The sequence below is a fragment of the Rhinatrema bivittatum genome, chromosome 10 (genome assembly GCF_901001135.1).
Source record: "Rhinatrema bivittatum chromosome 10, aRhiBiv1.1, whole genome shotgun sequence".
NCBI classification, from domain to species: domain Eukaryota; kingdom Metazoa; phylum Chordata; class Amphibia; order Gymnophiona; family Rhinatrematidae; genus Rhinatrema; species Rhinatrema bivittatum.
In genome coordinates, this window is record NC_042624.1 from 119,885,392 (window position 1) to 119,913,216 (window position 27,825).

General features: G+C 47.5%; 1 protein-coding gene across 4 annotated transcripts in view; it reads left to right on the forward strand.

Moving 5' to 3' along the window:
• CCDC24 (coiled-coil domain containing 24) overlaps window positions 1–27,633 on the forward strand; it is a 65,958-nt gene extending 38,325 nt beyond the window's left edge. For 2 of the 4 annotated variants that reach the window (XM_029617817.1, XM_029617818.1), the window contains 4 exons: window positions 7,430–7,484; window positions 24,316–24,379; window positions 24,792–24,906; window positions 25,912–27,633. In XM_029617817.1, coding sequence (XP_029473677.1) covers window positions 7,430–7,484; window positions 24,316–24,379; window positions 24,792–24,906; window positions 25,912–26,521 — 844 coding nt within the window. In that variant the 3' untranslated portion in view covers window positions 26,522–27,633. The remainder of the gene's footprint in view (window positions 1–7,429; window positions 7,485–24,315; window positions 24,380–24,791; window positions 24,907–25,911) is intronic. The other 2 variants (XM_029617819.1, XM_029617820.1) reach the window with 2 other exon arrangements.
• The last annotated feature ends 192 nt before the right edge of the window (window positions 27,634–27,825 follow it).

Consider the following 27,825-nt stretch of genomic DNA (forward strand, 5'->3'; position numbering starts at 1 on the left):
CAGACTTGCTATGAGAAGCCCACAAGCAATCACATATGTTCTTGGGCTTAATTTTGGCTTACCACAGGAGCTGAATGTGCATATTTGCAGGATATCGTAAACGAGAGAAATTTGGCAGCTGGGCTGGTGAAAATTGCCCACATGATTGCAATTTTGAATTGAGGCTGAGCAAAAGGCTTTGCTTCTGTTGTGTAAAGCAAGGCTGAACGGAGCGCCCTGTGGGTATGGGAGTCTCTCTTCAAGCCTTATGCCCCACTCTTTTCGCTGCATTGGGCCTTCAGCTTGGAGAATAGATGATTGGGGGAGGGTAGGATATGATTGAGGTCTACAAAGTCATGAGCGGAGCAGAGCAGGTAAATAGGGAATGGTTATTTATCCTTTCAAATAACTAGGAGCTTAAAGCTAACAGGGAGCAGATTTATACAAATACAAAGCTGTGGAATTTGTTGCAGGAGGATGTGGTTAAGGCAACTAACATAGCTGGGTTTAAAAAGGGTTTGGACAAGTTCATGGAAGAAAAGTCCATAAACCGTTATTAACCAGGTGACTCAGGGAGACCCATCTCTTATCATAGGGTGTGAGCAGCAAGAAATGAAATCTGTTTTTAGGGCTTGGCCTCTGTTAGAGACAGGATGCCGGGCTTGATGGACCTTTGGTCTGACCCAGTTTGGCATTTCTAGGTTCTCATGTTCTTGATTATCTTGAGGGAATGGCGCCTAACAATGCAGAGGTCTAATGGCCGTATTACCATGGAGAAAACAGGATTCTCTAGTGTCTGATATCTTTTAAAGCATCAACACAAGTATTATCCAAAGATGAAGTATGTGTGGGCTTTCCAGGCCTTAGAAGACATGTGTCCCTGAACGGAGAGCCCAGGCTATCATAGCCTCAGCAGGACAGATAATAGAGCCATTAGACGTCAGCATAGCTCATATTGAGACTGCTAGGCCTAATGGATGCAACCATACATGTTGTGCCCATGGCATTATTATTCTTCATGTGACATTCGCAATGGATCCTAACATCCCAATAGTCACAGGAACTCTGAGTCTATCTGACTTGACGGCTTCCTGTTGTAATGCCGCTCGTGAGAGGGCCCCGTGAGCGGTCTCGCCCACTCCTCCTTGACGCCACATCTGCCTAGTTGCCGCATCCCGCTGCAGGAGAGCCACCGCTGCTGTACTTGCTTCCATGCGACCTGGAGCGTTGACAACCTCCCAGACTCCACCTGTAAATTTCACAGCAAGGAGCCACCGCCACTCCTGGTCTCCGCAGCCTGAGGGCTGCCACCTTCTATTTCTGCTCCTGCACGCCGCTCTCTCCTTAGGCGCGCCCATGCCATAGCCCCGGATTTAAAGGGCCTGTGGCAGGAAATGCTATGGCACCTCCCGATGACATCTCCTGCCAGTCCTATAAAAGAACATAAGAAAATGCTTTTCATTCTTGCTCCTTGTCTTTGCAAGGTCCTTCATGGTCTCTCGTCTTGTTCCTGGTCTCCTGTCTCGTGTCATCATCCATGGTCTTCCTGTTCCTTGTCCTTGCCTGGTTCCTGTGTCTTCCTGGTTTCTTGAATCCAAGTCTTCGGTCCTGCTGTATTCCGAAAGGGCTTTTGAGTTGCAACATCTTCAAACCTAATACTCAGAGCCAAGGCTGATTATTCCATGCCAACATCCGGTCTCTAGCCCTCACAACTGGGATGTTGAGGGTATGATAGAGGGGACGTTGAAGTGGATGAGACAGAGAAAGATGGATAGCTAGATGGGTGATGAAGTGAGAAAGATGAACAGATGAGGTAAGGAAAGATGGATATATAATATTAATTTTGGCTTCTGTAGGACACCCTGCCCAGATGGATGAATGGATATCCCACTCTGAATTAATGTTTGTGGGAGAGTGAATGAGAGCATATGTGCATGTGTGTGGGAGAGTGAACGAGAGCATGTGTGCATGTGTGTAGGAGAGTGAACGTGTGCATGTGTGTGGGAGAGAGAGAGAGCATGTGTGTGGGAGAGTAAATGAGAGCATGTGTGCATGTGTGTGGGAGACAGAGAGAGCATATGTGCATGTGTGTGGGAGAGTGAACGAGAGCATGTATGCATGTGGGTGGGAGAGAGAGAGAGCATGTGTGTGGGAGAGTGAACGAGAGCATGTGTATGGGGGAATGAGAGGGAGCATGTGTGTGCACAACTATCCCAGTTACTCTGCCTGCTAATCCATGACAATTTCAGGACATCTTGAAATCAAAAGTTGGTAGATATGGATAACAGAGATTTTTCTAAAATCCTTATTTTAATTGTTGGGTTTTATTTGCTGTGTCTGTTTTGAAATATTTTATTGATGTTTGGAAGTTTTTATATGAGATTTTAATTATTGAATGTTATTCTATTCATTGTTTTGAATTATTCTTTTTATTGGTATGGTTTTACTAATTTTGTTTTATGAGGAAAGGTAATGCTTCTGTTTTTCCATTATAGCAGGGCATACAGAATTTGACTTGTTGCAGTTTCCAGTTCAGTTTCTGTACATTTCTATTTATACTTTATGGTCTCTTTATTCTGTATTTGAGGGTCTATCTGTGCTTTGCATGTGTGACTGAAGTGAGTTATTCCATTAGTGTGTAGTTTGTTCGTAGGGATCAATAGCAGCTTGGCTTGTTCTGTTTTCCTAATAGGAGGTGTATTGGTGTTTTAGGCCTGGTGTAATATTTGCAGGGTTTGTTGCTGTCTGAGTGGCTCCCTGAGGATGATGCCATTCCCAATACCATATGGGTTGCTTTTTTGCAGGGTTTTCTGGCCGGCACCTCAGCAGCGCATGTAAATATGATAAACAGATTGTAAGTGATATTTCTACCTCAGAAGACTGTGCTCTGAATGTCCTTTTTCATGTAACATCTGTTGTTATCAATGCATCATTTTTAATTGTGTATGAGGAGGGTGTGATGGGATGGGGGGGTACAAGGCTGTAAGGTTTTCTTAGGATCTCTAATCCCCTTGCACCGGCCGTGGGCATTGCTGTACAAACACTGAGCAGAGTCTCCCACTCCTGGGGTCATGCCTTGTGTAATGGCTTTTTCACCACATTGCCTGGCTCTGCTCTGATTTGCAGGACTTCATTTTCCTCTGGGCCTCAGACAAATGCAGTAATCATTGCCCTGCCTCTTTGGGCAGCATTTCTTCCAGGCGTGGCCAAGTCTTCCCACTCCTGCCTCTGGCCCGCTGCAGGGAGAGTCAGGGGGGGAGCAGCCTTTTCTGTTACAGAACAAAGGGGGAATTGTACCAGAATGAGTCCCAGATTCAGTGCCTGAGGCAGGGGAAGAGAAGGCACTGACCCCAGCTCCTCTCTGCCGTTAACCCCTCATGCTCCTGGGCTGGGGGAGTGCTGCTGTCTCTGGAGGAGCTGACTCTCTTCTCGTGGGGGGGCTGAACTGACTACAGATGCACAGTGGGGGGGATTGCTGTAAGGCAATGGGAGCAGGGCTGGACGTTATTAGTTCTTCTTCCTGTCACTCTGTGCTGGGTAAACCTCTGAAACCACTTGATAACGGGACAGTAATCCCCAGGACGGGGGAAAGCTGCACCTGCCTGTGTGATCCACTCTCTCTCCTGTCTTACTCCTCCTTCCCAGGGTTTGCACCCTCATTAGTTCCCTGACCCGCCTGTTTTTCTAACCTTCTCCACCAAAGCCCAGTGCCTGGCTCTCAGCCCTTTTCCCTGGAGGACCCCTCACGGCCGGGGCCAGCTGCTTACGAGAGAATCACAAGGTTGATGCTTTGGATCAGGTGTTCTGAGCACAGGAAGGAGGAGGTGCAGACTGCTCCCGTCTCCCATGAGTTTTGCTTCTTTCATCCCTCTGTGACCCTCAGTCATTCACGTTATTCCCTTTTATTGAACTCCCTCTCTCTTACACAGCGCAGCGTCCTTTCCATAGTCTTCGTCTTCCTCTCTTGAGTTGGTAATGGCAGAGATTCCTGGGCACGCCAGCTCTCTAATACATTCTGCAGTCGACAGGCTTCGGCTGCCTTGCCACCCAACTCGAGACAATCTTATATTGTGTTCAGTGCGGGTTCCAATAAGTCATGTTCATGAAAGAAAGAAAAATGCCAGTCAAACATACTGTGAAAAGATTTTTAAAAAGTGCAGGTAAAAATTACAGCAGCCATAATCAACAGTATAAACTCAACAGCCTCCCCAAAATACAGTACCTTCACTTGTTTCCTAAAACCTCTTACACCTCTCTCCTCCCTTAACTTAACCGGCAACTCATTCAATGATGAGGAAAAGCTTCTGTGCGAGTGCCCTGCAGCCATTAACCGGCAGCTCCCACCCAAGCGAGGATCCTCTGAATGCAGCAGCTCATGGGCAATCACGGGGTCTCCATCTTACGTTCTCGCAATATTGGAGTAATGGGTTTCTGAAGAGCAGGTCCTAGCCACTGCGTGTCTCTCGGCAGGAGAGAGTGCACAGATAGGATAGGGGACAGGATGCAGCTCCATCCTATCCCCTTCCTCGCTCGCTCTCAGTCTCCCTTTCATATAGGAAGTACTTCCAGTGCCTCGCATTGTGTGGCAGCTCTGGGATCTCTCCTTGCCCGGGCCGCCTAGAGTGATTTTGCTTTTAAAATGTGTCCTGCGTGCTGATTGCTGCTCATTACTCAAGCAGTACTCACCCAGTCCTACCTTAATGGTCTTCTCCTTGGGCTCATCTTGTACAACACTCACAGCCAAATGCCCCGCAGAGACGTTTGTTGGTTGGCTGCTGCTGGGGGAGTAGGATGGCTCCGGAGGGAGTTGCATCCTGCTCTGTGGGGAATTAATCCAACAGCTGAAGGAAGCTGTGCTGTGTTGGATGTGGGACAGTGCTTCAGGCAGTGTGTGCGACGGTTTCTTAGGCTTTGCTGCTTTCCCAGGCAGCCAGTTATTCCAGCCCAGATGGCTAAGACCCCTGGGCTACGACTCTTTGTACAGCGACTGTAAACTGTACAACCCATACATCTAAATAATCCTAATATCAAAAGCAGGAAACCCCCCCAAATAGTACTCTCTCTGAATCACCCAGCGCCAGCAGCTTTCTCATTCATTGTAGGAAGCTGTGCCCTGCCATGAGCATTTCCATGCAAAGGAAAGGAAAACACATTTTATTGAAAATATTTATTACCCGCCTCTTCCAGACGGGTTACAATAATAATAAATACATTGGTGTAGTATGGTTAGGTCTGGCAGTCAGAGAGAATCCTCCCTCGGAGGTGCTAGGATGGACGTCCCCCTCTGTCCCCTCTACACAGAGCTCGGGGGGGGGGGGGGGGGGGGGGAGGAGGTTGTGGAGTTTTCTGGCCTCCCTGGAGGCCTGGGCTGCACCTTGCCCGGTAGCTTTGGGTTAAGTCGGGGTTGTCCTGGGATATTTTGGGGGATCTTACCCCTTTGTTGTAAGAGGACTGTGAGACCCCAGGTTTCTGCCAGGGGAGAGGTCTCTCTGGGAGGGCCAGGACATGGAGGTACGGTGGTGGCCTGCTGCAGCTTCCTCTGGAGCTGATTTTGGTTGTTGGCCTGGAGGAAGATTTTTACCCTTTTTCTATCTGGGACTTGTCACATCTGGAGCTGTCTGCTCGTACAGGGATCCCTCCCATCTGGGACCTGGAGACAAGAATGAATATCTGCTAACCGTCAGTAAGACTAGGTTTGAGAGCCTGGAGGACCCCCAGCTGCAGTCCTCATAGCCTGGGCAGAGCGCGGGTTGGACTCTCGGTGCAGGGACTGTTTTGCCAGGGTTTTCTCTTTTTCTACCCTGCACTCATCCAAGCCCTGGAGGATGTGAGTCCCCTTGCCTGCTATTAGAGATCTGTGCACAGACTGAGGGAGGAGACTGTAATAGAAACGCCTCTGTGGTTCTGAGGATGCTGCCAACTGGGCCATTTACCAAGCAGAATTCAACTTCGGTAAAGACTTTGATTTTGGGACACAAATAAAATGGCTCCAGTGATTTAGTTGGTAATGCAGTGCTCAGTGAGCAGAAGGAAGAGAAAACCCCTCTCCCAGGGACCGAGACTAAAACTACAGCGGCAGCCCCCGCACCCAACAAAAGATTCAGGCTCTGGAAGTAAGAGACAGGGTTCAGGCTTGCCTGGCGGGGTAACAACATCCTTTATAGCCCCACCGGAGCATAGCCAACTCCTGAAGATAAATAACACCCAAGTTATGTAAAAATGATAAAGCGTTTATTTATACATCCAAAGGACCAATGTTTTGCTCCAGTCCTTGCAGCTCATCAGGATGAGAATCTGTATGGGGTAGAAAATGGATGCTTTTCATAGATCCAGGATCCCCTAAAGAGAGGGGACATTTCTTGCACTGGGCCCTTCTTCAGGAGAAGTTGCAGGAGAGAGCCACAGGCATGAAAACAGCAGCAGCAGAGTATAGGAAAGCTAAGGCTCGTAGGAGCCTGCTCTGATGCTGGAAGTTGGACTGAAACGGGCCTGGTGATCAGGATCCAGTCCATTCCGCGCGTACACATTTTAAGGCGTGAAATCTTCATCTAGCTTTCTGACTGGCATCAAACCAAGTGCTTCATTCTCCTGCACAGTTGATTTGGTCTGGCTCTCTTTGGTTTTTTTTGTATGAACTGCCAACCAAAAAAGCCTCTCAAATCACCCCTCTTTAAGTAAACCACTGGCTGTCTCTGGTGTCATATTTTTGATATCTGCCACTGTAGCGCTGTCACCATCCCAGGATAACCATCTCCCAGCCTGCTGAGACTATCTCTTCTAATCACTTTTTTGGGTTTTTATTATTGCATATAAAATGGTTTAAATGTAAGTGGTCTTCCTCTCATTGTCTCTTATAGCGGTAACCCCGGTTGCTGTAACAACTCCTGATTGGTGTTCTTTGTTCTTGTCCTGCCACGCTGGTTCTTCAGTGCTGTTGCTGCTGTGCTTCTCGCCCGACACTGCCAGCCTTTTGGCTTTTACACACCTGCTTCAAAAGGATATGAACAATATCTGTATGCGTCTCGTTCAAAAGATGGCTGCCACTTCTCGGAGCGTCAGGGCTTTTGGCCTCCCTTGTAGGGAGAGGAAAGTGAGGGATTCTAAGTATAAATATCTATGAAATATTTAGAAAGTACATAACAGTTACCTATTAAAGGTTTTATTCTGATTGTATCTGAGTGAGGGTAGGTATTTTGCAAACTCATCAGTGTCAAGGCCACAGTTGGGTGTGGAGCAAGCTCCTTCCTGAATCCAGCCTGCAGATATCATGTATTAGGCTTGTACAATATATGACTGGAATTTTGTTTTGCAGAATGTCAACCTAACCCTCTTGTTGCTTTCAGGCTGATTTGGTTTGATGATGTCGTGAAAGTGCTGTGACTGTTCAGAGATATGCTGTGATGCCGGTTCCTACAATCCCACTTAAAGACATCTCACCTTCTCTTCCCAGATCTGTTCTGGAGGAGGAGTGCCAGTCCCTGAAGAGACGGAGCGCATTCTTGCTGGTAAGGGAGTGTGCGCGGAAAGAAAGATGATGGGCAGGCCCGAGACCCAGCGCTGGGAGGAGCTCAGGGAAATCTTGCTAATTCCTATGTATGAAACCCCCCTGGCTCCCCCTGCGGATTTTTTTCCCCACGACTAGAAGAAATGCCACGCTGGGTAAGAGCAACGGTTGTGCAAGCCTGGCATCCTGCCTCCGACAGTGGCCAGTCTGGGTCGCCTGGAAGTACCCGGCAAATCCCAATGTGAAAGTCTGATTCACGCTGCTCTTACCAAAGTCTGTCTGGCTAATAATTATCCATGGACCTCTCCAGAAACCTGCCCAAACCTTTTTAAACCCAGTCGTACTACGAGCCTTAACTACGTCCTCTGGCAACGAGCTCCGTAGCTTAATTGTGCACTGACTGAATAAATACTTTCTTAATTCTGTTTTAAATCTGGCAGGGAGCGTCCTCGAGTCCTAGCACTGTCTGATAGTATTAACCTTTCCCATGCCACTTAGGATTTGGAAAACCTCTATCACATCCCCTCTCAGTTGTTTCTTCTTCAGGCTGAAGAGCCCTAACTGTTTAGTCTTTCCTCATAGGGGGGCCGAGTCACCCCTGTAATCTTCGCTGTTCGTTTTCTTGTTCTGCTATGTCTGTTTTGAGGTGTGGTGAGCAGAACTGCATACAAAACTCAAGGTGTGGTCATATCATGGATCGATTGAGAGGGATTATTGTAGTCCCCGGCTTCATTTTCTATTCCTTTTTGCTTTTTTTTGTCTGCCGCCACTCTCTGAGCCAACGAACTCAATGTGCTGCCCACATTACCTGCAAGATCCTTTGTTCACCTCACTCACTATTCCTTTTTCTGGATCATTTTTGAATATGTTAAACATTAAAGAGACTCCACTATTTACTTCTCCCCGTTGGGAAAACCAACCATGTCAACCTGCTCTCTGTTCCAATATCTCTTAAGCAGTTACCAGTCACCCGTGGGACACTGCCTCCTCTCTCATGTCCCATGTCTCTCATGTGAGACTTTTTCAGATGTTTATGGACTGGCTCACCCTTATCCACATGTTTATGAACGCTTTCAAGGAACACTGGTAGATTGGTAAGGCATGATTTCCTTTTGCTCAACCCATGTTGGTGTTTTCCAGTTAAACCATGCTTATCCATGTCCCACTAATTACGTTCTTAACTATAGTGTCTACCATTTTGCCCGGCCCTGACAGGAGGCGTACTGGTCTGCAATGTCCTGAATCAACCATGGAACCCTTTTTATTTATTTATTTAAACATACTTATATTCCACCACTTCCGAGAATCATCAAACTACAATAAAACTCATTACATATGCGGTAGAATCAAACATAACAGAACATTACATCCTTATGAAAGCTGTCAAAACACATATTTATAACATTTAAAATAATTAAAACTAAGTCATGCTGCTTCGCCCAAATGCCTCTTCTAAAAGCACCACCTTTAGAGCCTTTCTAAACATCTTTTAGATGTTATGTTTCATAACTGGTGTTACATTGCTTACCTGCCAGGTTTCAGGTATAATGATAGATGTTAATGATATGTTACAGATTAACAGGAGCATATCAGTAATTTCATTTTTTACTTCTCTCAGAACTCTTGGGTGAGTACCAACAGGTCCTGTGATTTGTTGCTATTTAACCTGTTAATTTGCTGTAATACATCTTCCAGTTTAACAGTGATTTACTTCAGTTCCTCTGAATCATCACCTTCAAAGAATGGTTCTGGTGTGGATATCTCTCCAAATTCCTCTTCAGTAAAGACCGAAGCAAAGAATTCATTTAGTTTTTCTGTGATGGCACCCTTTTTATTCCCTGGTCATCTAGTGGTTCAGCTGACTCCCTCGCAGGCTTCTTGCTTTTAATGTTCTTCAAAAAGTTTTGATTATTTGTTTTTGCTTTTTTCACAAATTCATTTTTGCCCTGCCTTATTAATGCTTTACATCTACTTTGCCAAGTCCCGTGCTCTTTCCTATTTTTCTGTCAGTTTTTTTAAAAGATGCCTTTTTTTACTTTAATAGTCTCTTTCCTAGCACCATTTAACCATGCTGGCAGTTGTTTGGTCTTCCTTTGACCTTTTTAATGCATGGGATGCATTTTATCTGGGCTTCCAAGATGGTACTTCTAAACCTTCTCTGTCAACAAATAGGCATCAATTAGCCATAATGTGTAGGTGATGTCATCCTACAATGCTGACACAGATCCAGCTGTCAGAGCTCAGTAAAGACTTTGCTGAGCATGTGCGGAAGTTCCCATGCATGTGTGCTGCCTCGTGAGCCCTTCACAGCACGGATGTTGAAACATGCAGTAGCCTCCTCTTTGATCCTTCCCTTAGAGGAGGAGGAGGAGGATATTCTGATTTCGACCAGAAACCTTCAATAAGATGATCCTATGGGTTCAAATGGAAGAGGTTCTCTTCTTGGTGTAGGTCTAGTCAGCTGGATCCATTCACCTGTGGCCAGAGAGGATTGCTTTAGTACCTATTTTGCCTTTTGTCTTCAGGCCTGAGCATCTCTTCAGTTAAAGTTCATCTCAGCTCTATTACATAGCATATCCCTAGCAAGTGGAAGGGGCTCTGATCTCTCTCCTTTCCTTGGTATCAAAATTCATGAAAGGTCTGTGGCATTCCAAGCCTCCAGTGCCTTGGGACCTCATTATGGTCCTTCCTAAACTCATGAAACCTCCTTTCCAACCTCTCAAGTCAGGAAAGTTTTGTTTCTCGGGGCTGTCACTTTGGCACAAAGAGTAAACAAACTGTAGGCTTTGGTTTCGTAATCACCATATCTGCAATTTTTCCACAAAATAGGACTTGCCGCAAGTAAAGTGGTGTAGGTGTTCAACATCAATCATGCGTTTTTGCTATCTACCTTGTTTCTCAGACACAAGAGAGCTCTGGTGTGATATCTAAAGGGGACCCCACCTCACTATTGAAGCTTCTCAACTGTTTGTGTTCTTTGATCCCAACAGATTGGGAATGGCAGTTGCCAAACAAACTCTGTCCAGTTGGTTAGCAGACTGTATAGTGCGCTGGCTTATAGATTACAGACAATCAAGGCTCAGTAAGTGGAAGCCATGGTTACTTCAGTGGCCCATCTCAGAACATTTGCAAAGCTGTCACATGGTGGATTGTGCACATCTTCATGTCCCACGTATGACACGAGGAGACGGGCAGTTCTGCACAGCCTGCTCACCCAGTAGTCCACTCTCCACCTAGTGGGGCCGGGTTATCTTTAAATAAGTAGCTCTCCAATGCAACCCTCAGTCAGGATGGAGAAAGCAAGTTAGTTTACCTGTAAACAGGGGTCTCTGTGGACAGCAGGATGAATTAGCCATTCTTAGTATCTGCCCACCTCCCTGGAGAGTTGACTACCTCACTAAAGCTTAATTTTTGCAGGAGTCTGAGGGGCTTATGAAGCAGCGTGTGCGTGTGGGACCCTTCGCACCTACTCAGTAACGTTTTTACTGAGCTCTCAGTGCTGTGGCCATGTCTGCCCCATCGGATGATGTCACCCGTGCGTGATGGTTAATTCATCCTGTCGTACACGGAGAGCCCTGTTTACAGGTATGCAAACTTGCTATTTCCACGTGTCATACCGATTTTTAACCCTTGTCATTGCCCCTTTTAGTTTCTTCTTGACTCGTTTTCTTATTTTATCAAAGTCTTCCTTTTTGAAGTTGAATGCTGATGCATTAATATTAATTGATATTTTTGACTTGGAGATTTTATCAAATTTGATGACTATTGCAAGCATCCCCAGCACCGTTTCCCCTTGTACCACCCCCTGCAATGCACTAAGTCTAAAGTAGTTGCCCCTTTCATGGGTCCCATGAAGCATTCATTGCTGGCATCTAAAAACTTTACTTCCCTTGCAGGCCGTGCTGAGATGGGGCTGATGCAAAAAGGTCTGCTCTTTACCCTTACTCGCTCGCAAATATTCTCTGGGCAAACTCTTCTGCCACTGCAAGGAATTTTGTTCCGAAAAATGTGCCTAGAACATTGTGCGCTTCAGTGGGTGCCTTTGCCTGGAGATTCCCTGCCAGTGATGGCATCAGGTATCATCCCCGCTCCTCCAGTGCAGAGCGGGGCGCTGGCTTACCCCCTGGGGTCTTAATGCTGGAAACCTAACTCCTATTCCGAGGTGGGTGGAAGCTGGCGTTCTGGTGCCAGGACTTGTAGCTGGGATTTTAGGTAATAGAAAACACACTTTATGCACAAAAAGCAGGTTTCCCGTGCATAAAATCGGATTTCTGCACACAAAAAGTACTTTCTGCTCCAAGAGCATTTTTTGTGTGCATAAATCATAGTTTATGTGCTCCCGAGTGACTTTCGGCTTTCTCCAGTAATCTTATTTAAAAGCTGCTCAATCTCCTTTTACATTTTTCGTGCCAGCAGCTGGGTTCCACCCATCCTGTCAGAAGAGGCTCCCCCTTCCCCAAACTGTTCCCCAGTTCCTGACATTGTTTCGACCATGCATTGAGACTCTGGAGCTCAGCCTAGCTATGTGGTCCTGCATGTGGAACCAAGGGCTGGATTTAGGCACAGGTTACACAGGTACGTGCCTCGGATGCCCCTTCCCTCTCCAGCCCTGCCTATCTATACCATGATCTTAAATCCGGTCCTGCATGGATCAGGGAGTATTCCTGAGAATTTCAATCTTCTACCTAAAATCCTAACTTTCGCTTTCAGATCCTCTCTGCAGCATTTTCGTATGGACCATGACAGCGGGCTCCTTCCTAGCACTGTCTGAAATTCTAATCTGAGTGACACCACAGGTCTGTCTCCTTTGCGCCAGATAAGCAAGTTATAAGCGATGCTCACGGCCATCAGTCACCCAGCTAGCTCCCCTCTTAACTCACCCCCCCTGGAGACCTATCCTCGGTGCGCATCCTGGGGGCAGGTGACAGCCTCCTGCCAGGTGCCCCGGCTTCTCCAAAGCAGCACAAGGGTGGCCAGCGTGGAGTCAGATTTCCTTTCCATGCATGCTGAGGCATTCCAGGGGCAGTTCCTTGGTAAATGTGAATCCTCAGCGAAAGCCGCTTATTTTACTAAGAGTTGCTCCATGCAGTGTGGTTTTGATGTGAAAACTGAGAGGTACGGCTGAGGCTGTGGGATGGCGAGGGGTGAGAAGGTAAGAGTCTCAGATTTTCAAAAGCGCACCTCTCATCATTAGGAGTAGGGATGTCAGAGAATGGGGGCTATTGCTGGTTTGTTTTTCCTGCTGGCGAGTTGTGATGAGAGCCACTTGCCAATGGAGCTCTTACATAAATAAGATGGTCCAGTGGAAGGTGACTGAAGGCACCTGATTGGCTGATGGTCTCATCATAACTTATATTAGGAATATTGTCACTCCCAGGGTGGGAAAAGGTTCTGAACTTGTGCCCCATTCAAAACTTGGCAATAATCACAAGCAAGCACCGCCATACTTACCTTATTTATTAATGAATACAGGGCTGGAGTGGAAAGAATATACCTTAATCCCTTTAAAAAATATATCTGGAGAGGCTGAGTTCTTTCCAAACCTGCCCTGCTGACTCCACACCCATGTATGCAGATTTACCTCCTGCATATTCATGGTGGATATCCTGAAAACCCGACTGGCTATGGGGTCACTGGGACAGGTTTAAATCCAGCACCGGTTCGGTTCTCTAATTTATCAGCAGAAAGCTGATAATGCAAACCCACATTTTTCCTGTGGGTTTGCATTGCTTCGGGTGCTAATCAGCTCAGAGGGGATATGATAACGATTTATAAAATCATGAGTGGGCTGGAACAGTTGTTTATCCTTTCAGATAGCGCTGGTGCAAGGGAACAAGCCACGAGACTAACTGCCAGCAGCTCTAAAATAAAATTGTAGAAAGGACTTTTTCACTTAGCGCACAGTCTGTCGCCAGAGAACGAGATCAAGGCGTCTAGCGGATTGGGAGTGAAAAGAAGGTTGGACGAGTTTCTGGAGGAAAAGCCCATACAACAGTTATTAAGCCTGGGAGATGGATCTCCTGGTTGGGATCTGCCGAGTCCTCCAAGAAGCCTCACTTGGCCACTGCCAGAGATGGTCTGCAAGGCGCTTCTTGTGTTAGATTAACTTGCATGGGCCCCGGCCTTCTGTGCTGCTATCAATGTCCTCTGCAGAGGGAGCTGCTCCTCTCCAGGGACTGCACTGCTTGGATTTCTCCCTGTTTCATGCATCTTGACTCCTCCTCTTGCACAGTGGAACAGGTGACTGCGTTGCATCAATTCTTGAGCGCATTCTCCAAATGTCCTTTCCTGGCAGTGCCCAATGTGGGCTAACAGAAATGCTTTCCTGTGTACTTCTCCTCCTCCTCCTCTGTTCATTCATGGATGTCCCCTCCCGTCTCTATGACATCTCGGCAGTGATTTCTGAGGACACAAACCTGCCTTGATGTCTGATCTACTTCACATCTGCAGTACCCTAATTACTCCATCGCTCACACACACAGCTCTACCAAAACTCCTCACTCCTGCCCAGTAACACTGCCTGCTAGTCTAATACTGGGACCCCCCTCACAGCTCTACCAAAACTCCTCACTCCTGCCCAGTAACACTGCCTGCTAGTCTAATACTGAGACCCCCTCACAGCTCTACAGTGCACCTCACTCCTGCCCAGTAACACTGCCTGCTAGTCTAATACTGAGACCCCCTCACAGCTCTGCAATGCACCTCACTCCTGCCCAGTAACACTGCCTGCTAGTCTAATACTGAGACCCCCCTCACAGCTCTGCAATGCACCTCACTCCTGCCCAGTAACACTGCCTGCTAGTCTAATACTGGGACCCCCTCACAGCTCTACCAAAACTCCTCACTCCTGCCCAGTAACACTGCCTGCTAGTCTAATACTGAGACCCCCTCACAGCTCTACAGTGCACCTCACTCCTGCCCAGTAACACTGCCTGCTAGTCTAATACTGAGACCCCCTCACAGCTCTACAGTGCACCTCACTCCTGCCCAGTAACACTGCCTGCTAGTCTAATACTGAGACCCCCCTCACAGCTCTGCAATGCACCTCACTCCTGCCCAGTAACACTGCCTGCTAGTCTAATACTGAGACCCCCTCACAGCTCTGCAATGCACCTCACTCCTGGCCAGTAACACTGCCTGCTAGTCTAATACTGAGACCCCCCTCACAGCTCTACAGTGCACCTCACTCCTGCCCAGTAACACTGCCTGCTAGTCTAATACTGAGACCCCCTCACAGCTCTGCAATGCACCTCACTCCTGCCCAGTAACACTGCCTGCTAGTCTAATACTGAGACCCCCTCACAGCTCTGCAATGCACCTCACTCCTGGCCAGTAACACTGCCTGCTAGTCTAATACTGAGACCCCCTCACAGCTCTGCAGTGCACCTCACTCCTGCCCAGTAACACTGCCTGCTAGTCTAATACTGAGACCCCCTCACAGCTCTACAGTGCACCTCACTCCTGCCCAGTAACACTGCCTGCTAGTCTAATACTGAGACCCCCCTCACAGCTCTGCAATGCACCTCACTCCTGCCCAGTAACACTGCCTGCTAGTCTAATACTGAGACCCCCTCACAGCTCTGCACTGCACCTCACTCCTGCCCAGTAACACTGCCTGCTAGTCTAATACTGGGATCCCCCTCACAGCTCTGCAATGCACCTCACTCCTGCCCAGTAACACTGCCTGCTAGTCTAATACTGGGACCCCCTCACAGCTCTACAGTGCACCTCACTCCTGCCCAGTAACACTGCCTGCTAGTCTAATACTGAGACCCCCTCACAGCTCTGCAATGCACCTCACTCCTGCCCAGTAACACTGCCTGCTAGTCTAATACTGGGATCCCCTCACAGCTCTGCAATGCACCTCACTCCTGCCCAGTAACACTGCCTGCTAGTCTAATACTGAGACCCCCTCACAGCTCTGCAATGCACCTCACTCCTGCCCAGTAACACTGCCTGCTAGTCTAATACTGGGACCCCCTCACAGCTCTACAGTGCACCTCACTCCTGCCCAGTAACACTGCCTGCTAGTCTAATACTGAGACCCCCTCACAGCTCTGCAATGCACCTCACTCCTGCCCAGTAACACTGCCTGCTAGTCTAATACTGAGACCCCCTCACAGCTCTGCAATGCACCTCACTCCTGCCCAGTAACACTGCCTGCTAGTCTAATACTGAGACCCCCCTCACAGCTCTACAGTGCACCTCACTCCTGCCCAGTAACACTGCCTGCTAGTCTAATACTGAGACCCCCCTCACAGCTCTGCAATGCACCTCACTCCTCCACTGCAGGCACCCCCTGCTATTCCAGGACTGAGGTCCCCCACCCATGCACCCCCTACCCCTGCTATTACAGCATTGTGTTCCAGTAGATGGTCCATGTTCAAAGCCATTTAACCACATAACTCACAGGTTATCTGGCTAAATGGCAACATTTTGAATATTGGGGCACTTATCTGGTTAAATTATCTGGAACTCTTGGTTTTTAATTACAATGAAACATTATAAGAAAACCAAAGTTTGCTTTCTGTCTCATTTTCCATCTCTGGTTACATTTGGAACGAAGCCTCTTTGCAGAGCTGAGTTAGTATTTTTAGCTTTCGCAGACGCTTTCCCCCGGCTCCGTCTGAGGCACGGCGCGCTATATTTCCCCCACGGAGCTCCAGCAGGACGGGTCCTAGGGCGTCTGCAGGCGCTGCATGTGGACCATGCGAGAGCGGAGGATTCTGGGAATCTGCCCCCTCGGCGTGCAGGGGAGGGGACGCAGGTACTGTGGGTGCCTGCCAGCACCCTCCCAAGTCATGCTGGAGCCTGCAGTCCTGGGTACTGAGTAATACAAGTCCCCCAGTGCTTTGGGTGGAAGATGGGAGAAGTGGTGTGCATGTGACCAGCACTCAGCAGCTTCACTCAGGAGAGAGAATCACTCAGTAAATCCTGGTCTCAGTTTCTGTATGAAATGAAGATGGAACGTTCAAGAACTGGGACTGGAGAACGTGAGGGAGCATTGTGGGGACTCCAGGGTCTGGGACAGGGATGCAAGCTCTGCTCCTCAGCTGCAATTTAATAATTTGCTGTGCCTCCGGCTTTCAGGATTTCCACAATGCCAATTCAGACAGAGGTAAAATGTCTGGGAGTCTTTTTAGACTCCCAGTTCTCAATGAAGGCTTAGTGTCAGGGTAATTGCCAGGTACTTATGGCCTGGCTGGGCCACTGTTGGAAACAGGATGCTGGGCTTGATGGACCCTTGGTCTGACCCAGCATGGCAAGTTCTTATGTTCTTAAGTGCATCTAAAGTAGCTTTTTATAAGCTGAAGGTGGTTAGGCCCTCTGATCTGTGGTTCAAGCCATTGCGCTGAGCCACTTAGACTGTTGCAGTACCTCGTGTTTAGGCCTACCAGAAACGTTAATGCCACTGCTCAGCTCTTACCGAGTTTGCAAGAAGTGAACATGTAACATGGAGGGCAGGATTTAGACTGCTGATTACTGTTTTTAAACTGTTAAGAGATGAAATAGAAGTGAATATCCCAAAACGGTCTTTGAGATTGAAGGGCACTTTGCAGTTGTGACTTCCCTCGGCGAATCAGTGTAAGTGGGTTCAAAGCAGATTGTGAGTTTTCTCTTCAGCAGCAGCAATGGAATGGAATAAATTGCCAGGAAGGCTCCGTGAGCAGCTAGACTTAAAAATGTAGAGAAAAATTGGTGAAAAAAGTTTTTTGAAGAAGCTTTTAACTGTTAGTTTATTTTATTTTGTATTATTGAAAGTATTTGTGTGTGTATGTTGTGATGTTTTAATATTTCTTGTGTATGTTAATTTTGCAACCCGCACTGAACATATGGTAAGAAGTTGCGGGCTAGAAGATATCTTAAATGTAGGCAATTATTTATTTGATGCAAGAACCAGGTTTCATTTGCATAGCTTGGATGTCCTGAAAGCCAGACCTGCTTGCATCACTCTAGGAGGAAAATCTGAGACTCTTAGGGCTCTAGAACGTGAGGGCCTTCCTGCCTTCCACCTATCCTAGACCCTTGCCTCACCGCACATTCTAGAGCCCTAAGCGTCCCAAATTCTCCTCCTGGAGATACGAGGCAAGGTGACCAGGCCTTGATGTGCAGAGCTGTTCATCAGGGGCCAGTGCACAGTATGGGGCTGCAACATTCATGGGCTTGTTGGTGGCATTAAGTTTTGCAGGTTGGGGCTGACGCGCCCCCTCCCTCCCCCCCCTGCACTCCAAGCTCACTACCTGCTGGGCATGCAGGCAGAAAACATCTGGCGTGGCAGCCACATCTGCAACCCTCTGCTCTCTCCAGGAGCTTTTCTGACTTAGTGAATTCAGATGATTCTTTTCAGCTCTGATTTTGGCCTCCCGGTATCTTTCCTGATTTCACTCTCCTCGCCTTATTCTGACCTGGATCATCAATGCCCACTAAGTCTAGGAAAATCACATGTAGGGTTTAAAGAGAGCAGGGAAACTAGGGGAGCCCTCCAGTGCTGTAGGAATCCTCCCGCTGGCTCCCCACTGCTAATGAGAAATCTCTAACAGCCCTCACCCAGGAGACACTTTTTATATTTAAAGAAGAAAATGGACGGCCAGGTCAGCCCAGAGTTGAGCAATGTCCTGGAGATGCCTTTGCTTAATAACTGGGTGCTCTCCATAGCTAGGGGGAGTTATCTAACTTCTCTCTCTCCACGTGTCACTGGGATCAGCCCCTACCTCATTGGCACTTTCCTTCTCGGTCCTAGCTTCGTCTCTGCCTGTGTAGGGATGGCATCAGGGAGTCCAGCCATAGCCTTGTGTGAGGAGGACCCTTTTACAGACCTAATAAACCGCTGGCCCTCCCTCCATGCGCATTTCCCGGCGCGGGCTGCACGGGCGCCTCTGAAAGCTGGTACTGACTGAGTGTTCCTTTCATTATTTGGCTTGGACTTGCATTTTGGAGGGTGAATTCCACACCCGACGAGGAAACCCCGATGGAGTCTTGGATGCTGAGAAAAAAGCCAAGCAAAAGGCAGGAGCAGAAAGTGTGGCCGCAGACTCCTGAAGCAGTGCTGCTCTCTGCTGGCGGCCTTCAGAACTGCAGCTCGACCTCCATCTTCTGTCTTTTCTGCTTGTGCTTATTGGAGAGAAGTAAAAAATTATTCATAGAGGTTATTATATCGGAGCCCTCCGATCCCCACAGGGCTCTTCTTCAGGTGTCTCCGCAGCTCTGCAAGCGCTTCTCACACATGCAAATTTCATACACCAAAAAGCACAGTTTTTTAAACTATAATCAACATTCCTGTGAATATTGCCTTACTGTTTCCTTGGCTTTATTGCTTTTTCTTTGCTTTCTAGTTTCCTTTAACAGTTGTCCTAAATATATATATATATATATATATATATTATGTGTCTTATGGTTTTTTTTAGTTTTTCCAGGAGAAAAGTGTGTTCATGAGGAGCCAGTTAAAGCGATGGGGCCAGACTGGATACATCCACGGGTACTAAGTGGGACACAGCCGAGGGTACTAAGGGAGCTCAGAGATGTCCTGGCAGCCCCGCTGGTGACCTTTTCAATGCTTCCTTAGAGTCTGGAGCAGTTCCGGAGGACTGGAGTCAGGTGGATTTGGTTCCTATTCATAAAAGTGGAAGTAAGGAGGAGGCTGGGAACCACAGGCCGGTCAGTCTGACCTCTGTGCTGAGCAAACTAATGGACTCGCTGCTAAAACAGAGGAGAGCGCAGCTTCTGGAATCCAATGGATTGCAGGATCCGAGGCAGCAGGGTTTTACCAGAGGCAAATCTTGTCAGACGAATCTGATCAATTTCTTTTGATTGGGTGACCAGAGAGTTGGATCTGCTGGGGCACTGGTGCCAGTTAAGGGTAACCCCCAGGGCAGGTGCAGCACTGGACTCGGGGAATCTGGCTAAAATAGGAACAGGCAGTGTTCTGGGTCTTCTGACTGTACTGGCCACTTCCCCGTGGGTTGAACCCACAAGTTCTGGAGGCCGGCAGGACTTAAGCTGGTGGTGCACTGGAGAAAGGGGTATAGGAGGGCACCCACCAGCAAACACAGACTCACAATAGAAGGAGTGCATCACAAACAAGATGCAAGACAGAAGAAACAAAACAGGAGGCCACAGCACAAGGCCAAGAGGACAAGGAAAGCACAAACAAACGAGGAGGCCACTATACTGGGACCACACAGAGAAGAAAGCCCTTAAACAGAAAACCAACACGGCTAAGGCTTGCAGCCCAGCCGAACTAGGAGCACGCAAGACCCCCAAGCTGAAGCAAGGAGTAACTGGTGAGGCAGTGCCGCTCAAGGCATAAGCCTGCACAGCTCAGGAGGTCTGCACTGCAGCCAGGGGCCTCACTGGATCAGGGAGAGCGCTGGATGCAGTGCTCTTGGATTTCAGTAAGGCATCCGAGGCGGTTCCACATAGGCAGCTTCTAAATAAACATAGAAACATAGAAATGACGGCAGAAGAAGACCAAACGGCCCATCCAGTCTGCCCAGCAAGCTTCACACATCTTTTCTCTCATACTTATCTGTTTCTCTTAGCTCTTGGTTCTATTTCCCTTCCACCCCCACCATTAATGTAGAGAGTGGTGATGGAGCTGCAACCAAGTGAAATATCAAGCTTGATTAGTTATGGGTAGTAGGGGTAGTAACCGCCGCAATAAGCAAGCTACACCCATGCTTGTTTTACCCAGACTATGTTATACAGCCCTTATTGGTTGTTTTTCTTCTCCCCTGCCGTTGAAGCAGGGAGCTATGCTGGATATGCGTGAAGTATCAGGTTTTTTTTTCTCCCCTGCCATTGAAGCAGAGAGCTATGCTGGATATGCGTGAAGAATCAGTTTTTCTTCTCTCCTGCCGTTGAAGCAGAGAGCTATGCTGGAAATGCGTGATGTATCAGTCTTCTCCCCTGCCGTTGAAGCAGAGAGCCATGCTGGATATGCATCGAAAGTGAAGTATCAGGCACATTTGGTTTGGGGTAGTAACCGCCGTAACAAGCCAGCTACTCCCCGCTTTGTGAGTGCGAATCCTTTTTTCTTCTCCCCTTCCATTGAAGCTATGCTGGATATGCGTGAAGCATCAGTTTTTCTTTTCCCCTGCTGTTGAAGCAGAGAGCTATGCTGGAAATGCGTGATGTATCAGCCTTTCTCCCATGCCGTTGAAGCAGAGAGCCATGCTGGATATGCATCGAAAGTTGAAGCAGAGAGCCATGCTGGATATGCATCGAAAGTGAAGTATCAGGCACATTTGGTTTGGGGTAGTAACCGCCGTAACAAGCCAGCTACTCCCCGCTTTGTGAGTGCGAATCCTTTTTTCTTCTCCCCTTCCATTGAAGCTATGCTGGATATGCGTGAAGCATCAGTTTTTCTTTTCCCCTGCTGTTGAAGCAGAGAGCTATGCTGGAAATGCGTGATGTATCAGCCTTTCTCCCATGCCGTTGAAGCAGAGAGCCATGCTGGATATGCATCGAAAGTTGAAGCAGAGAGCCATGCTGGATATGCATCGAAAGTGAAGTATCAGGCACATTTGGTTTGGGGTAGTAACCGCCGTAACAAGCCAGCTACTCCCCTCTTTGTGAGTGCAAATCCTTTTTTCCACGTTTCCTCTTGCTGTTGAAGCTTAGAGCGATGTTGGAGTCACAGTAAGCATGTGTATGTTTATTTATTAAGGGTATTGACTCCAGCCAGTAGCCATCATTCTGGCGAGTAACCCACTCTTCATTGGCGGCCTCTTGACTTTATGGATCCACAGTGAGTGCTTTTGACACGGGCCCTGACAGGACTGAGCGGGTTAGAAACTGGTTGAGTGGGAGGTGAGAATTCTTTTTAACATTTTCATGAGTGACATTGTGGAAGGATTATTGGGAAAGTTTTATCTTTTTGCCAATGATACCAAAATCTGCCACAGGGTGTAGAGAGCCAGGAACATGTAGAAAACATGAGGAGGGATCTAGTGAAGTCTGAGGAACGGTCTAGAGACTGGCAGCTACGATTTAGTGCTAAAAAATGCAGAGCAATGCATTTAGGATGCAGAAAACCCAAGGGAGTGGTTGGTACAGTACTGGAGGTGAAATTCTTCTGAATACAAAGGAAGAGCAGGATCTGGAGGTGATCAAATCTGATGATCTTAAGGCGGCCAAATAGGTGGATAAAGCGACAGTAAAAGCCAGAAAGATGCTTGGGTGCATAGGGAGAGGAAGGGTCAGCAGAAAAAGGGAGGTGATATTGCCCCTGTATAGGTCCCTGGTGAGACCTCACTTGGGATACTGAGTACAGTTCTGGAGACCCCACCTTCAATAGGATATAAACAGGATGGAGTCGCTCCAGAGGGGGGAGGCTGCTAACATGGTCAGTGGTCTTTGTTCTAAAGCATAGGGGGAGAGACTTAAAGATCTAAACATGGATACCCTGGAGGAAAGGAGATAGGGGAGATAGGATAGAGACATTCAGATATCGCCAAGGTTTCCATGGAAAGGAGGCTCTAGAATGAGGGGTCATGGGATGAGGGTGAAAGGGCATAGACTCAGGAGTAATCTTAGGAAATATTTCCTTACAGAGAGGGTGATGGATGCATGGAACGGCCTCCCAGTGCAGGTGGGGGAGGTAAGGACAGGATCTGAATTCAGGAAAGCCTGGGGCAAGCACTGGGGATCTCTGAGGGAGTGGTAGGGCAGGTGGCTGGGCAGGCTGGATAGGCCATGTGATCTTTTCCTGCTGTCACCTTTCTAACACCAAGGGAGCACATTTTATTTTGATCAATCCCTTTCTCCCACTGTTTTTAGAAAGATCCTTCCCTGGGTCTACTCTTCAGCCCTCCATGCTCTATTCATGCTTTGCCTGCATCAGTGTGACCCCTGCATGGGGCTCTGATGAAGATCCTGTCTTCAGCTGTCTGTGCTGTATTCATACTTTACACCTGTGTGACCCCTGCATGGGGCTCTGATGAAGATCCTCTCTTCAGCTGTCTGTGCTGTATTCATACTTTACACCTGTGTGACCCCTGCATGGGGCTCTGATGAAGATCCTCTCTTCAGCTGTCTGTGCTGTATTCATGCTTTGCCTGCATCAGTGTGACCCCTGCATGGGGCTCTGATGAAGATCCTCTCTTCAGCTGTCTGTGCTGTATTCATACTTTACACCTGTGTGACCCCTGCATGGGGCTCTGATGAAGATCCTCTCTTCAGCTCTCTGTGCTGTATTCATGCTTTACATGTATCAGTGTGACCCCTGCATGTGGCTCTGATTAAGATCTGCTCTTCAGCTCTCTGTGCTGTATTCATACTTGACCCCTGCATGAGGCTCTGATGAAGATCTGCTCTTCAGCTCTCTGTGCTGTATTCATGGTTTACATGTATCAGTGTGACCCCTGCATGGGGCTCTGATGAAGATCCTCTCTTCAGCTGTCTGTGCTGTATTCATACTTTACACCTGTGTGACCCCTGCATGGGGCTCTGATGAAGATCCTCTCTTCAGCTCTCTGTGCTGTATTCATGCTTTACATGTATCAATGTGACCCCTGCATGTGGCTCTGATTAAGATCTGCTCTTCAGCTCTCTGTGCTGTATTCATACTTGACCCCTGCATGAGGCTCTGATGAAGATCTGCTCTTCAGCTCTCTGTGCTGTATTCATACTTGACCCCTGCATGAGGCTCTGATGAAGATCTGCTCTTCAGCTCTCTGTGCTGTATTCATGGTTTATATGTATCAGTGTGACCCCTGCATGGGGCTCTGATGAAGATCCTCTCTTCAGCTGTCTGTGCTGTATTCATGCTTTACATGTATCAGTGTGACCCCTGCATGGTGCTCTGATGAAGATCCTCTCTTCAGCTGTCTGTGCTGTATTCATGCTTTACATGTATCAGTGTGACCCCTGCACGGGGCTCTGATGAAGATCCGCTCTTCAGCTGTCTGTGCTGTATTCATGCTTTACACGTATCAGTGTGACCCCTGCATGGGGCTCTGATGAAGATCCGCTCTTCAGCTGTCTGTGCTGTATTCATGCTTTACATGTATCAGTGTGATCCCTGTATGGGGCTCTGATGAAGATCTGCTCTTTATCCACCCTTGCTGTATTCATGCTTTACCTCTATCAGAGTGATAGCTGCTTGAGGATCTGCTCTTCAGCTATCTGTGCTGTATTCATACTTTACATATGATTTTGAATATGTGATCCCTGCAGCATCCCTGATTTGTAATGGTGGAGTCAGGTAAGTAGGAGGAATTACCTAAATTTTAAATGATAATATTTCCTTAGCATTTCACTATAAATTAGAGTAAAAAGTTTATCTTAATGATTTTTCTTTTTTTAAGTCAGAACGGAAGTATCTTAAAACAGTTCTTTGAGTGCCGCTGCTTTAAAAATTCTCTGCAGTGCCCTGCGTGCAAAGGTAATGCCTAGGACGGGTATGGAGGTGCTGCTTCTCTCAGGACAGTGCTTCCCAACCCTCTCCTGGATGCACAGCAAACCAGTCAGCTTTTCAGGATGGCCATAATGAATATGCATGAGATAGATTTGCCCACATTGGAGATCTAGTGTATGTAAATCTATCTCATGCATATTCATTGCAGCAGTCCTGAAAACCTGCCTGCAGGAGAGGGTTGGGATACACCATCTTATAAAATACCTCAGGAGCAAACTCACTGCAGAGCTAGAACAGAAAAATGTTCCTTTTAAATCCTTTGTGGGAATATTCCTGGCTAAGTGCACAGGTAGTGCTGTATAAAGTGCAGGAGATATAGCTGGAATGACCTGAGTTGCTGCTCCTTGCAAGCCACTGTATCTGCTGTAAAGGAATAAAGGATCCCTGAGACATGTGAGCTGTCTTTATTTGGCAGAGTTGCCTGGAGGAGGAGAAGCATTACTCAGAAGAGCTGATGGTACCAGCCCCTTCACTTACAGGTGGGTCTGGGAGGAGGGCTCACTCTGAACCTGATTACATACCTGTCTGGGTAAGAGGATAACTCTATACCAGTAATGCAATGGATTACACTACACCTGCCTGACTCTACCAGATCGGAGTAATTCTCTACTTGAGTTGTCTGACTTGGGTTTATTTGCACAATATGAACCCCCAAAATAAGGGGAAAATTGCTTTCACAGTCACTTTTTACCCCCATTTTCTAGATTTATATTCTCACAGTTGGTGATCAGGAAAGTCCACCCAGATCAGAGATTCTGGCACTGACTGGGATTATCCAACCCACCCCTAGATTATATCTTGAATTTATGGCTGAAAAGGGAGCAAGCGTGTCTTTCTAAGAGCTCCCATGCTGGATTCCTGAGTACTCTGCTTTCTCCTCTCCCTGCTTAGAGCTGAAGGAGGAGAGGCGAGTGATTGAGCGGGACCTGCAGCTAAACCCATCTGCACTTGGCTTTGTCCAGGCACTGAAGACAGCGTTGCCCAGGAGCTCTGCCACAAGTGCTAGGTAATGCATTCAGAGGGGGAAACGGGGCTTATAAACACCGATGCTCCATCTCGGGGGTTCTGGGGACATTAGCACAAACCACAGGACAGTGCCCTCTGTGCTGACCGCCTCTCTCGGGCAGCAGGTCCGAAATCTGTCCTGCTCACCCCACCACCAGTCGCACTTTCAGAAGATCCAGAATAAGACAACATTTTCCAATGCAACTTACTGAGCAAAACGCATTTTATCTGCATAAATCTCTGTCTGAATCTTGCATGCCCTCACAGGGCCTAGAAGTACTTTTCCCTCTAAGCTGTGTGCATTGTGAATCTCACGTGCACTAGAAATCCCAATATTATTCATATTATACCGGAAAGGGAACATTGGCTAGAAGATCACTTCCTGCCACGCTCAGAGTTGGAGTTTCTTGGGGAGGAAGAGTACAGGCAGAGACAGCATCTCCAGAGCCATGCGTGGCCTTGTCAAGCAAACTCCACACGCACAAACAGCAGGGGCCAGCCAGTGACCGCATGCACCTTCCCTGCCTGGACGTCGCATCAGTGCGAAGAGTTTGAAAAGTACCTCTTAAATGTGCCTGAAATAACTGCAGACTATGGGACCCAATGCATGCAGATTAGCTCATGCATACTGATTGTCTTTGTGCTGCACCCTCTTTTTATTTCCTGGTTGCTTGTTACATACATCGTATGTTGCATGTATGTTATGTGTTGATGTTTTATTATGTGTGTTCCTTGTTGCCCGCTGTGAACAAAGTGGAATCAGCAAGATAGAAATATTTCTAAATAAATCCATGGCAGGAAGCCTGAAAACCCGACTGGCTGTGCAGGTTAATAGGACAGGTTGGGGAAGCCCTGATCCAGGCGTTTGGTGCTTGTTCTTAATGTACACAACCTGATCCAAAAGATGGATGTGGTTAAAAGCATCTCCACTCTAACTGACTTAAGTCTCTGTCCTCTGCTTCTCTCTTAGATGCCCTGCATTTATACCTTCTTTTGTTTTTTACAGGCCAATTGATTTGATGTTTCGATCCTCAGCAACAGAAAGGTCTCATGGAGGAATCCCCTTTACTCCCACAGTCTCCTTTCCCTTAGAAGATTCCATAAAACCTAGAGCGTCGCCCTGTCCAGCAGGTCTGAAGCTTAAAGATCAAACATTTAAAACAGCAAACACTGTTGTAAGAGGCTCAGTGCTGTCTGGAAACCATGGAAAGAGAAGCAAGGAAGTGTCTCCTAGATCAGCCAAGGCCAGGGAACAGGAACAAGGGGCTGCACGGCCAGACAATCCTGCATTCAGGACTTACAGCCCAGTTCATGTGGATTCCAGGACATCTCCCCACAGAGAAGGTTTCCAGGTGCAAGCATCAACTTGTCAGTCATCAGATGCTACTAGTGACCAACCACCTTATCCCAAGATGAAGCTGTCGGATGTGAAAGGAGCCAGTTCAGATTTCAGTCTTCTGGATCCGCCTCAGAGTGTCCCAGACCTCAGACTAATGGCACAAAATCGAGGTGCTCCAGTTTTAATCCCTATGCCCCCCTCAAACCAACAACCATCCTCCTCCTCTGCTGTGTCTTATCGTAGAGTGAGGTTTTTACAGTCAAACAGTGCTATCTAGTGTAAAACAGGTTCACAGGGAGCAACTCAAAAAGGGGGGATGTCTATTTCAGTACAAATCCTGCATTACATGCTTGCATTGTAAAATTCTGCCGTGCAAAAGGAAACCACTGGAAATTTCTATCCATGGGTAATCAGCCCCATGCTGGGACCTGCCCCTGTAGGCATGAGCCAGATGCTGGATTCTCCCACCGCAAGGCAGCCTAGAAACATTTGAATAAATAAATCACCTTGCACGCACTGCTCCTTGCCAATACAAGCATCGTCATCCCCACACTGGGCCCTGCCACTGTAAGCATTGTCATTGTCCAAGCGCTGGGCTTGTCCACAGTAAGAGTTTTTTATCCATTGACATCCTCCATACACTGGGCAGCACTTCTGTGTATGCTACACAGTCCATGCCCTGGACTCTGACATGTCTGTCTGTCTCGTCTCTCTAGCCATCAGTTGATTGTACTTCTGAGAGAACCAGTGCAGTCATATCCTGCTCCACAGCAGAATCCTTGTCATTCAGAACTGTCCTTAAATTGGGGAACACTTTCTGACCCAATAATGATGCTTCATTGATAATGATGATGATAGAAGCAATATTGAACCAGTCGGGGACTGGGGGACTTTCACATGTCAGATGCTTACTACCTCGCTTTTCTACAGTTCTGCTAGACCCATGCAGCACTCTTTGATTGTTCAGTGTCCTGTATAATGTGTTACTCACGTTCTCATCTCATGTGCAGCTCAGTCTATGAGAGAAAAGTTCCCCAAAGCCCTCAGGAGGCTGACAGAGGGAACAGTATGCTGTGCAGGGGTGTAGGGCGCTATACCACCAACTTGAAAAAAAATTCTTACGGTGAACCACCAACTGGGATCCTGTCACACCCTGCCAGCTACAAGAAATCAAAGAACCACCCGTGCTTCCAAATTATTTTCATGCAATAGATACATGTGAAACAATCAGCTGTGTGTTAAAAATACAGAGCTCCACAGCCAGATGTGATGGTATCAAGAGTAATGCAATGTCTGCTGTAAAATCTTTTAAACTAATCAAAAATGCCTACTTTTCATGTTTAAAGGACCATTACACATAAAGGCAACTGTGCTTATCCATAAGCCACACAAATTGTCTTTCTTTGATTTTTAAATTATTTCAGAATGCGCTAAAATATGTTCCTTCAGCTGCATGCAGTGTGACCGACATGAGCAGGGGACCCTCAAATCCTTGGTTCAGCAGCAAACGGTTGTAAATGGAGTTGAGCTACTTATCCACTCATAATTTGAAGACGACTTCTCTCAAAAGGTCGTTATGGA